This window comes from Somniosus microcephalus, chromosome 6, assembly GCF_052327205.1.
Source record: "Somniosus microcephalus isolate GS21.2 chromosome 6, FLI_Smic_1.0, whole genome shotgun sequence".
NCBI lineage: Eukaryota > Metazoa > Chordata > Chondrichthyes > Squaliformes > Somniosidae > Somniosus > Somniosus microcephalus.
In genome coordinates this window covers 10408989-10423537 of record NC_140992.1, presented here as the reverse complement: position 1 = coordinate 10423537, position 14549 = coordinate 10408989, and the positions used below count along the sequence as shown (strand labels likewise).

At 47.4% G+C, this 14549-nt stretch overlaps 2 protein-coding genes across 3 annotated transcripts in view; one reads left to right on the top strand and one right to left on the bottom strand.

Moving 5' to 3' along the window:
• The window catches only part of LOC147115444 (IgGFc-binding protein-like), a 169140-nt gene that overhangs the window by 16072 nt on the left and 138519 nt on the right, over positions 1 to 14549 (top strand). For both annotated transcript variants that reach the window (XM_085989698.1, XM_085989697.1), the window contains exon 3: positions 5053 to 5202. In XM_085989698.1, coding sequence (XP_085845824.1) covers positions 5053 to 5202 — 150 coding nt within the window. The remainder of the gene's footprint in view (positions 1 to 5052; positions 5203 to 14549) is intronic.
• dynlt2b (dynein light chain Tctex-type 2B) overlaps positions 1 to 14549 on the bottom strand; it is a 73203-nt gene that overhangs the window by 49968 nt on the left and 8686 nt on the right. The window lies entirely within an intron of this gene.

The following is a 14549-nucleotide window of genomic DNA, read 5'->3' as shown; positions in this document are numbered from 1 at the left end:
AGAATATTCTGGAAATGCACTGCAGGCTAGCCAACATCTGAAAGTGAAAGATGAGGAAATGTTCTTGACGTGTTGCTGATTGACCTACTCTGTGGGCAGGATTTTCATTGGGCCATGGAGGCGGGATTGGAGGCGTGAGGGGGTTGAAAATCCCAAAATCGCAGAGCACGACACCATCCCGCACCCAAACCCGCCTCCATGCCAGTTTCAAAGGAGGTGGGTACCCGACCCGCACTGGGACCCGCCTCCCCGAAGCAGGAAGGGGATTCGTGCCAATTAACTGCCTGTTAGCAGGCAGTTAACAGGCAGTTTTTAGCCTAATCCCTATTTTTAAGGTTGAAGTGTGGGATTCCCGACGGCTCCAAACCACACCAAGTTAGCGAGGCGGGCCGTCGGGTTGAAGGACTTGGAGGGGTCGAGATGTTGGTGTTCAGGTGAGTGATGTGTGCATGAGTGCAAAGGTAAGTGTGTTTGGTGTGTCCAAAGTGTTTAAAGAAGTTTAAATTACCTTTTCTTACCTTTACAGCCTTCCTTCCTTTAGGTCTCCAGAGTCCATCATCTCACCGACACAGAAAGCAGAATGGCCGCGAACTGTCAAAAGTGACAGCCTTCAGCTTTCTGTTCCGGAGAGATTTCTAACTGAGTCTGTGGAGAAGGACTCAGGTTAGAAGTAAGACTGTCAGTGTTTGACAGCTTCAAACAGCTATGAAACGCTAATATTTCATCTGTCAAAACCTCTTGACTGTGATGTCACCTGTTGCCAGGTGGCCCTTAATTGGCCTGCTGGGCGGGCTCAACAAGGTCAATCAAGTTAAAATCGCGTGGATTGGCCGCATCTCGATGGAGGCGGGACTACAACCCCGAAAGTTGTAGTCCCGCCTCAATCATGTCCCCTGAATGAAAATCCAGCCCCTTTCCAGAATGTCCTATTTCTGTTTTAGATATCCAGCATTGTGGGATTTGTCAGGGGAGGAAAGGGGGGGCAGCGGTGGGGAGGGTGGGTAGGGAGGGGGTTAAACTTTTTTAATGCTCATTACGATGAGGGATGTTAGTGCTGGGAAATGGTGCATATTCCAGTTTGCAGCACCTGGTGTCCGGCATAGTCTGGGTTAGATGCAGAGTAAAGTTCTGTCTACAGTGCACCTGCAATAGGCCTCACCAAAAAACAACACTCAAGAAGCTTGACACCGTCCAGGACAAAGCAGCCCGCTTGATCATCACCCCATCCACCACCTTAAACATTCACTCCCTCCACCACCGGCGCACCGTGGCTGCAGTGTGCATAGAATCATAGAATGGTTACAGCACGGAAGGAGGCCATTCGGCCCGTCGAGCCCGTGCCGGCTCTCTGCAAGAGCACTTCAGCTAGTCCCACTCCCCCGCCCTTTCCCCGTAGCCCTGCAAATTTCTTTCCTTCAGATACTTATCCAACTCACTTTTGAAAGCCGTGATTGAATCTGCCTCCACCACCCATTCAGGCAGTGCATTCCAGGTCTTACCCTCTCGCTGCGTAAAAAGGTTTTTTCTTACGTCGCTTTCGGTTCTTTTGCCAATCACCTTAAATCTGTGTCCTCTGGTTCTCGACCCTTCTGCCAATGGGAACAGTTTTCCTCTATCTGCTCTGTCCAAACCCCAGCTACTCCAGTTGGGGCTGAACCAGTTCATCATAATTTCCACACTTTTGTACTCTATACCTCTGTTCATGAAGCCCAGGATCCCGTAAGCCTTTTTAACTGGTTTCCCTGCCAGCTTCAACGATTTATGCTGATTTACCCCAAGGTCTCTCTGTTCATGCACCCCCTTTAGGATTGTACCATTTAGTTTATATTTCCTCTCCTCATTCTTTCTACCAAAATGTATCATTTCACACTTTACTGCATTAAATTTCATCTGCCACGTGTCCGCCCATTTCACCAGCCTGTCTATGTCTTCCTGAAGTCTATCACTCTCCTCCTCACTGTTCACTATACTTCCAAATTGATGCGCCTCAATAACTTCAAGGCTCAAAGTTAACTGGATAAAACTAGGCTTTTATTAGCAAAGAAAGATGCCTGTGTCTTCACCTAGCATTCTGCTGTTCTGCTGCAAGACAAGCCTGGGCTTGTCTTAAGTAGGGCCAGGTATGGGCGGAGCCGACACACCCAATGGGGAGAAAGGGGGCGGTGCACTATATACAATACAAGGTAAAAACACAGGAGCAGGCAATACAATATATGTAGTTAAATACAGAGTCTGATGAATGACATATTTCATCACACAAATTTTGTCTCATCTGCAAATTTTGAAATGGTGCCCTGTACACCCATGTCCAAGTCATTAATATATATCAAGAAAAGCAGTGGTCCTAGAACCTACCCACTCTTTGCCCCTCTTATTTTCCTTTTACTTCTCTGATGTTTATATATATAACCTGATTCTCAGATGTGTACCATCTACAAGATGCACTGCAGCAACTCGCCAAGGCTTCTGCGACAGTGCCTCCCAAACCCGCGACCTCTTCCACCTAGAAGGACAAGGGCAGCAGGCGCATGGGAACACCACTACCACCTGGTTCACATCATCCTGACTTGGAAATATATCGCCGTTCCTTCATCGTCGTTGGGTCGAAATCCTGTAACTCCCTCCCTAACAGCACTGTGGGAGTACCTTCACCACACAGACTGCAGCGGTTCAAGAAGGTGGCTCACCACCACCTTCTCAAAGGCAATTAGGGATGGGCAATAAATGCTGGCCTTGCCAGCGATGCCCACATCCTGTGAATGAATAAACAAAAAAAACCTATAAAACTTATAATCTAACAGCTCCATTTCATTGCTAATTATTTTACATTGCTTTTGAAAAGCTTACCGTGCCAACAGGAACAAGCAAAGTATTTCACAAAGAATATTTTTTTTTAAATGCCTGACTTGGGGGTGAGGGGTGTTGAAATTGACCTTCTTGTCTTTACAATGCTGTGCACTGGTCACTTCTACCAACCCTACCATGGACACACATGTCTGCAATGGGTAGTATGGTGAGGACGAGGTCAAGAAGGTTACTTGTTTTGTTTTGGTTCCCTCACCACCTGACTCAGACCCAGTCTGGCAGTTATGTCGTTCAGCACTCAGCCAGCTTGAGTCAGCAGTGGTGATTCTGACCTACTCTTGGTGGTGGACTCTGAAACCTGGTGCAGGCACAGAAGAGGGCCAAAAAGGTAAATCATTTTATTTTTTAAATGGTTTCCTTGTGGGGCCAGGAAGAGCAGGAGTGTCCTTCCTGGCCTCACAAGGAAACCTAAGGCTCCGGTCTTCCCTTACCAGCAGCGATCGCTCCCCCCGCCCACCACACCCCTAACAACAACTTAGTTGACTGCCGGGCAATGTTCCCATGGGTCCTTGGCTTTTGCACTGGCCCGACTCCTGCCCACCAGGCTGACATCATGGACGTCGGGTTGGAGCGGGAATTGATCCTGCTATATTTAAATGAGATCCAGGAGCTAGAAAGGCCCAGCCTCATGTCGGCGAGCCAGGGCGAACATCAAGCTCCAAGCCGACCCCTCGCCACCCAGTTAAAATTGGGGCTAAAGTTTCGTCTTTTACATTTTAAAAAATTCATTCACAGAATGTGGGCGTCGCTGGCAAGGCCAGCATTTATGGCCCATCCCTAATTGCCCCTTGAGAATGTGGTGGTAAGCCGCCTTCTTGAACCGCTGCAGTCCGTGTGGTGAAGGTGCTCCCACAGTGCTGTTAGGGAGGGAGTTCCAAGATTTTGACCCAGTGACGATGAAGGATCGGCGATATATTTCCAAGTCAGGATGGTGTGTGACTTGGAGGGGAACTTGGAGGTGGTGGTGTTCCCATGCGCCTGCTGCCCTTGTCCTTCTAGGTGGAAGAGGTCGTGGGTTTGGGAGGTGCTGCCGAAGAAGCCTTGGCGAGTTGCTGCAGTGCATCTTGTAGATGGTACACACTGCAGCCACGGTGCGCTGGTGGTGGAGGGAGTGAATGTTTAAGGTGGTGGATGGGGTGCTGATCAAGCGGGCTGCTTTGTCCTGGATGGTGTCGAGCTTCTTGAGGATTGTTGGAACTGCATGCATCCAGGTAAGTGGAGAGTATTCCATCACACTCCTGGCTTGTACATTGTAGGTGGTGGAAAGGCTTTGGGGAGTCAGGAGGTGAGTCAATCGCCGCAGAATACCCAGCATCTGACCTGATCTTGTAGCCACAGTACTTTTGTGGCCGGTCCAGTTAAGTTTCTCTATCGTGTAGTGCAACACCAGCACTGTGTTAAAGTGGGACAGACAATCTAGCAGCCTAAAACCGGGCATCTATGAGGCACCATGGGCTATCAGCATTAGCAGAACTGTAATATATACCACCACAATCTGTAAACCCATGTCCTGGCAGATCCCCTCACTCCTTCAACTGAGGAGACCAACCTGGTTCAATGCAGGGAGCAGAAGGTCATGCCAGGAGCAGCACCAGGTGTAGCTTAGAATGCGGTAGGTACTTAGTGAATCGACTACACGGGGCTAGTTGCAGGCTATCCATCAAAAGCAGCAGGCTACAGACAGAGCTAAGTTGTCCCACAACCAACAGAAAAAGCTCGGTAGCCCTGTCACATCCAGTCAAGGATGGTGGTGGACAACCAATCAAGTAATAGGAGGAGGAGGCTGCTTGAACATTACCAACCTTAACCTTGCTGGAGACCAGTGCATGCGTGCAAGGGACAAGGCCGAATTGTTGGCAAGTGTCTTCAGCTAAAAGTGCCGAGTGGACGATCTTTCTCGGCCTCCGCCTGAGGTCCTCACCATCATAGATGCCCATGTCCAGCTAATTTGGTTTACTCCACATGATAAGTGGCTGCGTGCACTGGACACACAGGCGCTGTCTGACCGATTGAGTGCTCTCAGGACTTTTCTGTTTCAGATTTGCAGAAGCAGCAGCTTTATTTTTTGCTTTTTGTTCACATCTTAATGAATTGCTGTTCTCCATTTGCTTCCTACCAATTGTGATCTGTCAGTCTCTTAAAATGAATGAAAAATAAAAATGGCACATTTTGATGCTTTTGCTCTAGATTATATCACAAAATGCGATTTCAATAACAACTCAAAGCCGTTTTGTGACTGGGTCCAGCCCTGTGAGGGTGACAGTGGAAACTGGATAAGGAGCAAGCACGCAACACCAACACTGGGAACTGGTCCTGATAAAGATTATGCGGATGGAGGTGAGATTCCTCGTACAGGGCCTTGGTGAGACCACATCTTGAGTATTGTATGCAGTTTTGGTCGCCTTATCTGAGGAAGGATATTCTTGCCATGGAGGGAGTGCAGCGAAGATTCACCAGGCTGATACCTGGGATGGCAGGAATGACGTATGAGGAGAGATTGGGTCGATTGGGCTTGTACTCGCTGGAGTTTAGAAGAATGAGAGGGGATATCATTGAAACTTATAAAATTCTGGCAGGACTGGACAGACTAGATGCAGGGAGGATGTTCCCGATGGCCGGGGAATCCAGAACCAGGGGTCACAGTCTAAGGATAAGGGGTAGGCCTTTTAGGACAGGAATGAGGAGGAATTTCTTCACCCAGAGAGTGGTGAACCTGTGGAATTCTCTACCACACAAGGCAGTAGAGGTCAATTCATTAAATATATTCAAGAAGGAGTTGGATATATTTCTTAAGGCTAAAGGGATCAAGGGATATGGGGAGAAAGCAGGGACCGGGTACTGAACTTGGATGATCAGCCATGATCTCATTGAATGGCGGAGCAGGCTAGAGGGGCCGAATGGCCTACTCCTGCTCCTATCTTCTATGTTTCTATGTTTCCTCAATACTGAAATCTAAGTTAGGCCCTAAGCTCTGGAATTCCCTCGCTAAACTTCTCCACCTCTCTGCCTTGTGGGGCCAGGAGTGCAACAAAGGGGAAACTCTGGGCCAACATGACTATACATACTTACACTACCGCACCATACATGAGCAATCACAGATATACAGAGACACAGACACAAACACCACACAACCCACAAACATAGAGACACCTACAAGCAAACTATAGTGGTGCAGAGAGGGAAGTGAGGTCTTTTTGGATTCAAGTTGTATGTAAAAGGTGATAGGAGATTGGAACTGAGTCAGTCCAGTGGCAGACTTGCTAATCCGATAGATGAGACAGACAGGTCGCTAGGACTCCAGGGTATCGGTGAAGGTGGCTCATGCATGGGACTTGGAGCGGTAGGTCAGTCAAGTCATTGGGGGGGTGGGGGGGGGAGTGGGGCTGGGATTTTTCTCGTTGCCTCCAGGTTACATAGAAACATAGAAGATAGGAGCAGGAGTAGGCCATTCGGCCCTTCGAGCCTGCTCCACCATTTAATGAGATCATGGCTGATCATCCAAATTCAGTACCCTGTCCCTGCCTTCTCCCCATATCCCTTGATCCCTTTAGCCTTAAGAAATATATCCAACTCCTTCTTGAATATATTTAATGAATTGGCCTCTACTGCCTTCTGTGGTAGAGAATTCCACAGGTTCACCACTCTCTGGTGAAGAAATTCCTCCTCATTTCTGTCCTAAATGGCTTACCCCTTATCCTTAGACTGTGGCCCCTGGTTCTGGACTCCCCGACCATCGGGAACATCCTTCCTGCATCTAGTCTGTCTAGTCCTGTTAGAATTTTATAAGTTTCAAGCCAATGACCTCATGAGTAAGGTGGTCCGAGCTGAGCAGAAAGCTTACCACTGATAAACCAGCTGGCTTGAATGCATTCTGGAATGCACTGCCTGAAAGGGCGGTGGAAGCGGATTCAATAATAACAACTTTCAAAAGGGAATTGGATAAATATTTGAAAAAGTAAAAAATTGCAGGGCTATGGGGAAAGAGCAGGGGGAGTGGGACTAATTGGAGAGCTCTTTCAAAGAGCCGGCACAGGCATGATGGGCCGAATGGCCTCTTTCTGTGCTGTATCATTCTATGATTCTAAAGAAACCAGTACTTCTGCGCACACCTGAGGTTCCTTTAGCCATAGCACTTAAGTTCTCTGTGCTTGGGCAAGTGGAGCGTGTCACTATGGGGAGAGAGTGTGCATTCCTTAGCAAGTAAATTAAAACTTGGACGTATGTAGTTTATTTTGGAGAGTCTTGAACATGCTCACGTGTGTTGGACACCTGTTTGGCCAAAATCCCCACAGCGCGCACACAAAAAAATCCTGTTTCAAGAAACAGAGCATAATATATTATTCCACATAGGAAAGAACATAGGAACAGGAGGAGGCCATTCAGCCCTTCAAGCCTGTTCCACCATTCAATTAGATCATGGCTGATCTGGATCTTAACTCCATTTATCCACCTTGGTTCCATAACCCTTAACCAACAAAAATCTATCAATCTCAGTTTTGAAGTATTCAACTGACCCCCAGCCTCAACAGCTTTTGGGGGGAGAGAGTTCCAGATTTCCACTTCCCTCTGAGTGAAGAAGTGCTTCCTGACATCACCCCTGAACGGCCAAGCTCTAATTTTAAGGTTCTGCCCCCTTGTTCTGGACTTCCCCCACCAGAGGAACTAGTTTCTCTCGATCTATCCAATCAAATCCTTGAATCATCTTAAACACCTCAATGGGATCACCCCTTAATCTTTCATATTCGAGGGCATACAAGCGTAGTCTGTGCAAGGTGTCACCATAGTTAAATACTTTTAGCCCTGGTTGAGATTAATGTTAAGGTTAACATTATTGTGATATGCCCTCCATGTTAATATTACAAACAACTGGAAATGAAAATACTTTCACACATATGAAAGTATCAACTGCAGGCATTGGTCCAGTGGTCCAACACGGGCAGTCGGATAGCAAGGTGAACATTTCAAACCAGTAATGCCCTTCGGATAATCTAAAATTTGTAGAATAGAAGTGAGGATTCTTCAAGGTGATCTAATTAAAGTTGTCCAGATTATGAAAGGAGTTGGCAAAATCAATCTCAGCAAATTGTTCGCTACAGTAAAAGGTTCAAATCGCAAGTGATTTATTTCCCTCTTGGGAAGGCCTATTAATTAATTTGCATTTGTGAAGTATGTCTTTCTGGAGATTTCACCTGTGATTATTCACCTACCTAAGGAGATTAAGTAAATTGAGAGGGAAGCACATTTGGTCTGTTGGAAACGGTAATTTTATGTCCTTAATGTGTCAGCTGTGGCTCAGTGGGTAGCACCATCACCTTCTCCGTCAGAAGGTTGTGGGTTCAAATCCCACTCCAAATCAAATCAAATCAACTTTTATTGTCATTGTTAGTGCACAAGTGCAGTACAACGAAATGTAGGCTTGCGGCTCCCGAGAGTGTACATTTAGATTAAGACATTTAAACATTCAACATACATTTGGCTTGTAATACATTAACATAAACATAACCATAATAAAGTGCATTGGCAGATGTGCAGGCTTTAGAGTTTATTTGTGGAGTTCAGTAGGATGACAGCCCTGGGAAAGAAGCTGTTCCTAAATCTGGTCGTACGGGTGCGAATGCATCTGTAGCGTCTCCCAGATGGCAGGAGGGCGAACAGACTGTGGCTGGGGTGGGTAGGGTCTTTGATGATGGTCCGTGACCTCCGTAAACAGCGTTTCTGGTATATGTGCTCTATGGTCGGTAGCCGGGTGCCGGTAATGCGTTGGGCAGTTTTGACTACCCGCTGCAGGGCTTTCCGGTCATAGTAGCTACAGCTGCCATACCATACTGTGATACAGTTCGTCAGGATGCTCTCTATTGTGCAGCGGTAAAAGTTAGAGAGGATCAGGGGTGACAGGTTACATCCCTTCAGCCTCCTTAGGAAATATAGGCGCTGCTGGGCCTTCTTCACCAGAGAGGAGGTATTGAGGGACCAGGAGAGGTCTTCCGTGATGTGGACTCTGAGGAACTTAAAGCTTGAGCACATAATCTAGGCTGACAGTCCAGTGCAGCACCGAGGGAGCGCGGTGCTGTCTTTTGGATGAGACGTTAAACCGAGGCCCTGCCTGCTCTCTCAGGTGGACTTAAAAGATTCCATACTTCAAAAAAGTACTTCATTGGCTGTAAAGCGCTTTGGACGTCCAGTGGTCGTGAAAGGCGCTATAGAAATGCAAGTCTTTTTTTTTTCTTTTTTTTTCTCTTTCCATGTTTTTTTAAAGTCCTTTACAGTAACAAAATATAAAACTCTGGTGTGATTACACTAGAGAGGGTACAGAGGAGATGTACGAGGATATTGCTAGGATTGGAGAATTTTAGCTATGAGGAAAGATTGGATACTTGTTTTCTTTGGAACAGAGGCTGAGGGGAGATTTAATTGAGGTGTATAAAATTATGAGGGGCCTCGATAGAGTGGATAGGAAGGACCTATTTCCCTTAGCAGAGAGGTCAATAACCAGGGGGCATAGATTTTAAGTAATTGGTAGAAGGATTAGAGGGGAGTTGAGGAGAAATGTTCTCACTCAGAGGGTGGTGGGGGTCTGGAACTCACTGCCTGAAAGGGTGGTAGAGGCAGAGGCCCTCATCACATTTAAAAAGTACTTGGATATGCACTTGTGCCGTAACCTACAGGGCTACGGACCAAGAGCTGGAAAGTTGGATTAGGCTGGATGGCTCTTTTTCGACCGGCACAGACACGATGGGCCGAATGGCCTCCTTCTGTGTTGTAAACTTCTATGATTATGTGAAGCTGTTGGGTATAAGGTAAATTTACAAGCTTGTAGTGGCAACGGCTAACACATCACGATGCAGAATGGTAGGTTTTGTTCCTTCGATGCTCCACACGTTGCATTTCCAATGTAAGCTGTAGGGACGGCTCAGAACATAGTTCAAGCACTTCATCACAGGGAAGGCAGCAACATCAGAGGGAGAGCTATACTATTCTCATGCAACTTATATGAATTGATATCATAGCCTATTGGTTAGTCTCCCACCCACTTTTTTGGCTAGCAATGGCTGGCCTCCCATCTCCCACCCCCCACCTTCCATAAATGTGAGCTCCTCCAAAACTCGGCTGCCCGTATCCTAACTTGCACCAAGTCCCGTTCACCCATCACCCTCTGTGCGCGCTGATCTACATTGGATCCCGGTCCGGCAACGCCTCGATTTAAAAATTCTCATCCTTCTTTTCAAATCCTCTCCCTATCTCTGTAACCTCCTCCAGCCCTACACCTTGAGATCGCTGCGCTCCTCCAATTCTGGCCTCTTGAGCATCCCTGATTATAATCGCTCCACCATTGGTGGCCGTGCCTTCAGCTGCCTGGGCCAGAAAATCTGGAATTCTGTCCCTAAACCTCTCCACCTCGCTCCTCCTTTAAGATGCTCCTTAAAACCTACCTCTAATATCTCCTTATGTGGCTTTGTGTCAAATTTTGTTTGATAACACTCCTGTGAAGTGCCTTGGGATATTTTAAAATCGAGGCATTGCCAGACCGGGGGCTAATATTCTTCTTCTTCTTAGGCAGTCCCTCGGAACTGAGGATGACTTGCTTCCACATTAAAAATGAGCTTGCAGGTGACCGATGAGTCCAATGCGGGACCTACAGTCTCTGTCACAGGTGGGGCAGACAGTGGTTGAAGGGGTGGGTGGGCGGGGTGCTTGGGTTGACGTGCGCTCCTTGCGCTGCCTGCGCTTGGCTTCCGCTTGCTCCCAGTGAAGAGACTCGAGGTGTTCAGCGCCTCATTCATTGCCAGACTGGGAGCTAATATAGGCCAACGAACACAGAGGCGATGGGGTGAACGGGACTTGGTGCGAGTTAGGATACGGGCAAATGTAAGAAGTCACACAACACCAGGTTATAGTCCAACAGCTTTATCTGAAGTCACAAGCTTTCGGAGCGCTGCTCCTTCGTCAGGTGAAGTGGAGAGATGCATAAAGACACAGCTTATATAGTCAGAGAATAATGTCAGATGTTTACAGGTAATCTTTCTAACTGCCATTTATCACACCTCGGCAGAGAGATAATCACAGCAATCAAAGGTGTGAATGGTGTCCAAACAGGTCAGTCAGGAAAACATTACATCAATGTTTGTTGCCTCCCTGGTGCCAGGGTCAAGGATGTCACTGAGCGGCTGCAGGGCATTCTGGAGGGGGAGGGAGAACAGCCAGTGGTCGTGGTCCACATTGGTACCAACGACATAGGTAAAAAGAGGGATGAGGTCCTGCAGCAAAAATTTAGGGAGCTAGGTGAAGGATTAAGGAGCAGGACCTCAAAGGTTGTAATCTCTGGATTACTCCCGGTGCCACGTGCTAGTAAGTATAGGAATAGGAAGATAGAACAGATGAATGCGTGGCTAAAGGGATGGTGCAGGGGGGAGGGCTTTAGTTTCCTGGATCACTGGGTCTGCTTCTGGGAAAGGTGGGACTTGCACAAGTCGGACGGTTTACACCTGAACCAGGGGGGAACCAATATCCTTGCGGGGAGGTTTGCTAGCACTGCTGGGGAGGGTTTAAACTAACTTGGCAGGGGGTTGGGGTACAGAGTGGAGCTATAGTAGGGGGTGATTTACGGCCAAATACAGAGGGAAAAACAAGTCAGCTGGGAAGGCAGAGCAAATATGTGAAGGCAAAAGAGAATATGGCAGGGCTGGAAGGCATTTATTTTAATGCAAGGAGTCTTGCAAATAAGGTGGATGAACTGAAGTTGTTGTTGAACACATGGGAGTACGATATTGTTGCTATCACGGAGACATGGTTGAGGGAGGGTCAGGACTGGCAGCTCAATATTCCGGGGTATAGAATCTTCAGGCGAGACAGAGGGGGGTGTAAAAGGGGAGGGGGTGTTGCAATATTAATTAAGGAGTCAATTACTGCTGTAAGGAGGGATGATATATTAGCGGGTTCCTCTAATGAGGCCATATGGGTAGAGCTTAAAAACAAAAAGGGGGCAAGCACTTTGCTGGGAGTGTACTATAGGCCCCCAAACAGTCAGGGGGAGATAGAGGAACAGATATGTAGGCAAATCTCAGAGAAGTGCGAAAATAATAGGGTAATAATAGTGGGGGATTTCAACTTCCCCAATATAAATTGGGACAGTCAGAGTGTGAAAGGCTTAGAGGGTGCAGAATTCTTAAGGTGCATCCAGGAGAGCTTTTTGAGCCAACATGTAGAAAGTCCTACAAGAGAGGGGGCGGTACTGGACCTAATTCTGGGGAATGTAGCCGGGCAAGTGGTGGAAGTGTCAGTAGGAGAGCATTTTGGCGACAGTGACCATAATTCGGTGAGATTTAAGGTGGTCATGGAAAAAGACAAAGACGGCCCGGAAATAAGGGTTCTAAATTGGGGGAAGGCCGATTTTAATATGATAAGGCAGGATCTGGCCAAAGTGGACTGGGAGCAGCTGCTTATAGGAAAATCCACATCAAAACAGTGGGAGACTTTCAGAAGGGAAATAGAGAGAGTACAACGCCAACATGTTCCTGTAAAGGTCAAGGGTGGGACCAACAAGCAAAGGGAACCTTGGATGACAAGGGATATACAAAAATGCATTAGAAATAAAAGGGGGGCTTTTGGCAGTTACAAAAGACTAAAGACAGAAGAAGCCCTAGAGGAGTATAAAAAGTGCAGGGGCATACTTAAAAAAGAAATTAGGAGGGCGAGGAGGGGCCATGAAATAACACTGGCGAGCAAAATAAAGGAAAATCCTAAGATGTTTTATAAGTATATTAAGGGCAAGAGGATAACCAGGGAAAGGGTAGGGCCCATTAGGGACCAAAGTGGCAATCTGTGTGTAGAGCCAGAGGATGTAGGCGGGGTTTTAAATGAATTTTTTGCATCTGTGTTCACTATGGAGAAAGACGATGCAGACATAGAAATCGGGCAAGGGGACTGTGACATACTTGAACATATTAGCATCGAGAGGGAGGAGGTGCTTGCGGTTTTAGCTGGCCAAAAAGTGGATAAATCCCCAGGCCCGGACGAGATGTATCCCAGGCTGCTGTGGGAGGCAAGGGAGGAGATTGCAGGGGCTCTGACACTAATTTTCAGAACCTCTCTGGCCACAGGGGATGTACCAAAGGACTGGAGAACAACTAACGTAGTACCATTATTCAAGAAGGGTAGCCGGGATAAACCAGGGAATTACAGGCCAGTGAGTCTAACATCTGTGGTGGGGAAATTATTGGAAAAAATTCTGAGGGACAAAATTAATCTCCACTTGGAGAGGCAAGGATTAATCGGGGATAGTCAGCATGGCTTTGTCAAGGGTAAATCATGTCTAACAAATCTGATCGAATTTTTCGAGGGGGTGACTAGTGGGGTGGATGAGGGAAATGCTGTGGATGTGGTTTACATGGACTTCAGTAAAGCTTTTGACAAAGTCCCGCATAGGAGACTGGTCAAGAAGGTAAGAGCCCATGGGATCCAGGGTGCCTTGGCGCGTTGGATCCTAAACTGGCTGAGTGGCAGGAGGCAGAGGGTGATGGTCGAAGGTTGCTTTTGTGACTGGAAGCCTGTGTCCAGTGGGGTACCTCAGGGATCGGTGCTGGGTCCCTTATTGTTTGTGATCTACATAAATGATTTGGATGAGAATGTAAAAGGTATGATCAGTAAGTTCGCAGATGACACGAAAATTGGTGGGGTGGTAAATTGCGAGGAGGAAAGCCTCCGGCTACAGGACGATATAAACGGGTTGGTCAGATGGGCGGAAAAGTGGCAAATGGAATTTAACCCTGAAAAGTGCGAGGTGATGCATTTTGGACGGACAAATAAGGCAAGGGAATACACAATGAGTGGTAGGACCCTAGGAAGTACAGAGGGTCAGAGGGACCTTGGTGTACATGTACATAGATCCCTGAAGGCAGCGGAGCAGGTAGATAAGGTGGTTAAAAAGGCATATGGGATACTTGCCTTCATTAGCCGAGGCATAGAATATAAGAGCAGGGAGGTTATGATGGAGCTGTACAAAACGCTGGTGAGGCCACAGCTGGAGTACTGTGTGCAGTTCTGGTCGCCTCACTATAGGAAGGATGTGATTGCTTTGGAGGGGGTGCAGAGAAGATTCACCAGGATGTTACCTGGGATGGAGCGCCTCAGCTATGAAGAGAGGCTGGACAGGCTGGAGTTGTTTTCCTTGGAGCAGAGAAGGCTGAGGGGGGACCTGATTGAGGTGTACAAAATAATGAGGGGCATAGATAGGGTAGATAAAGAGGAACTTTTCCCCTTAGTGGGGGGGTCAATAACAAGGGGGCATAGATTCAGGGTAAGGGGCAGGAGATTTAGAGGGGATTTGAGGAGGAACTTTTTCACCCAGAGGGTGGTTGGAATGTGGAACTCAATGCCTGAAAGGGTGGTGGAGGCAGGAACCCTCACAACATTCAAGAAGCATTTGGATGAGCACTTGAAATGCCATTGCATACAAGGCTATGGACCAAATGCTGGAAAATGGGATTAGACTGGACAGGGATGGATGGGCGGCGCAGACACGATGGGCCGAAGGGCCTCTTTCTGTGCTGTAAAACTCTATGACTCTATGACTATGAACAATGAGGTGAGGTCACAAGGGGTCAAATGTTGCAGATGCTGGAGTCTATGTGAAAAACAAAAAAACAGACAAAAAACATTTTTTTTGCTGGAAATCACAGCAGGTCCGG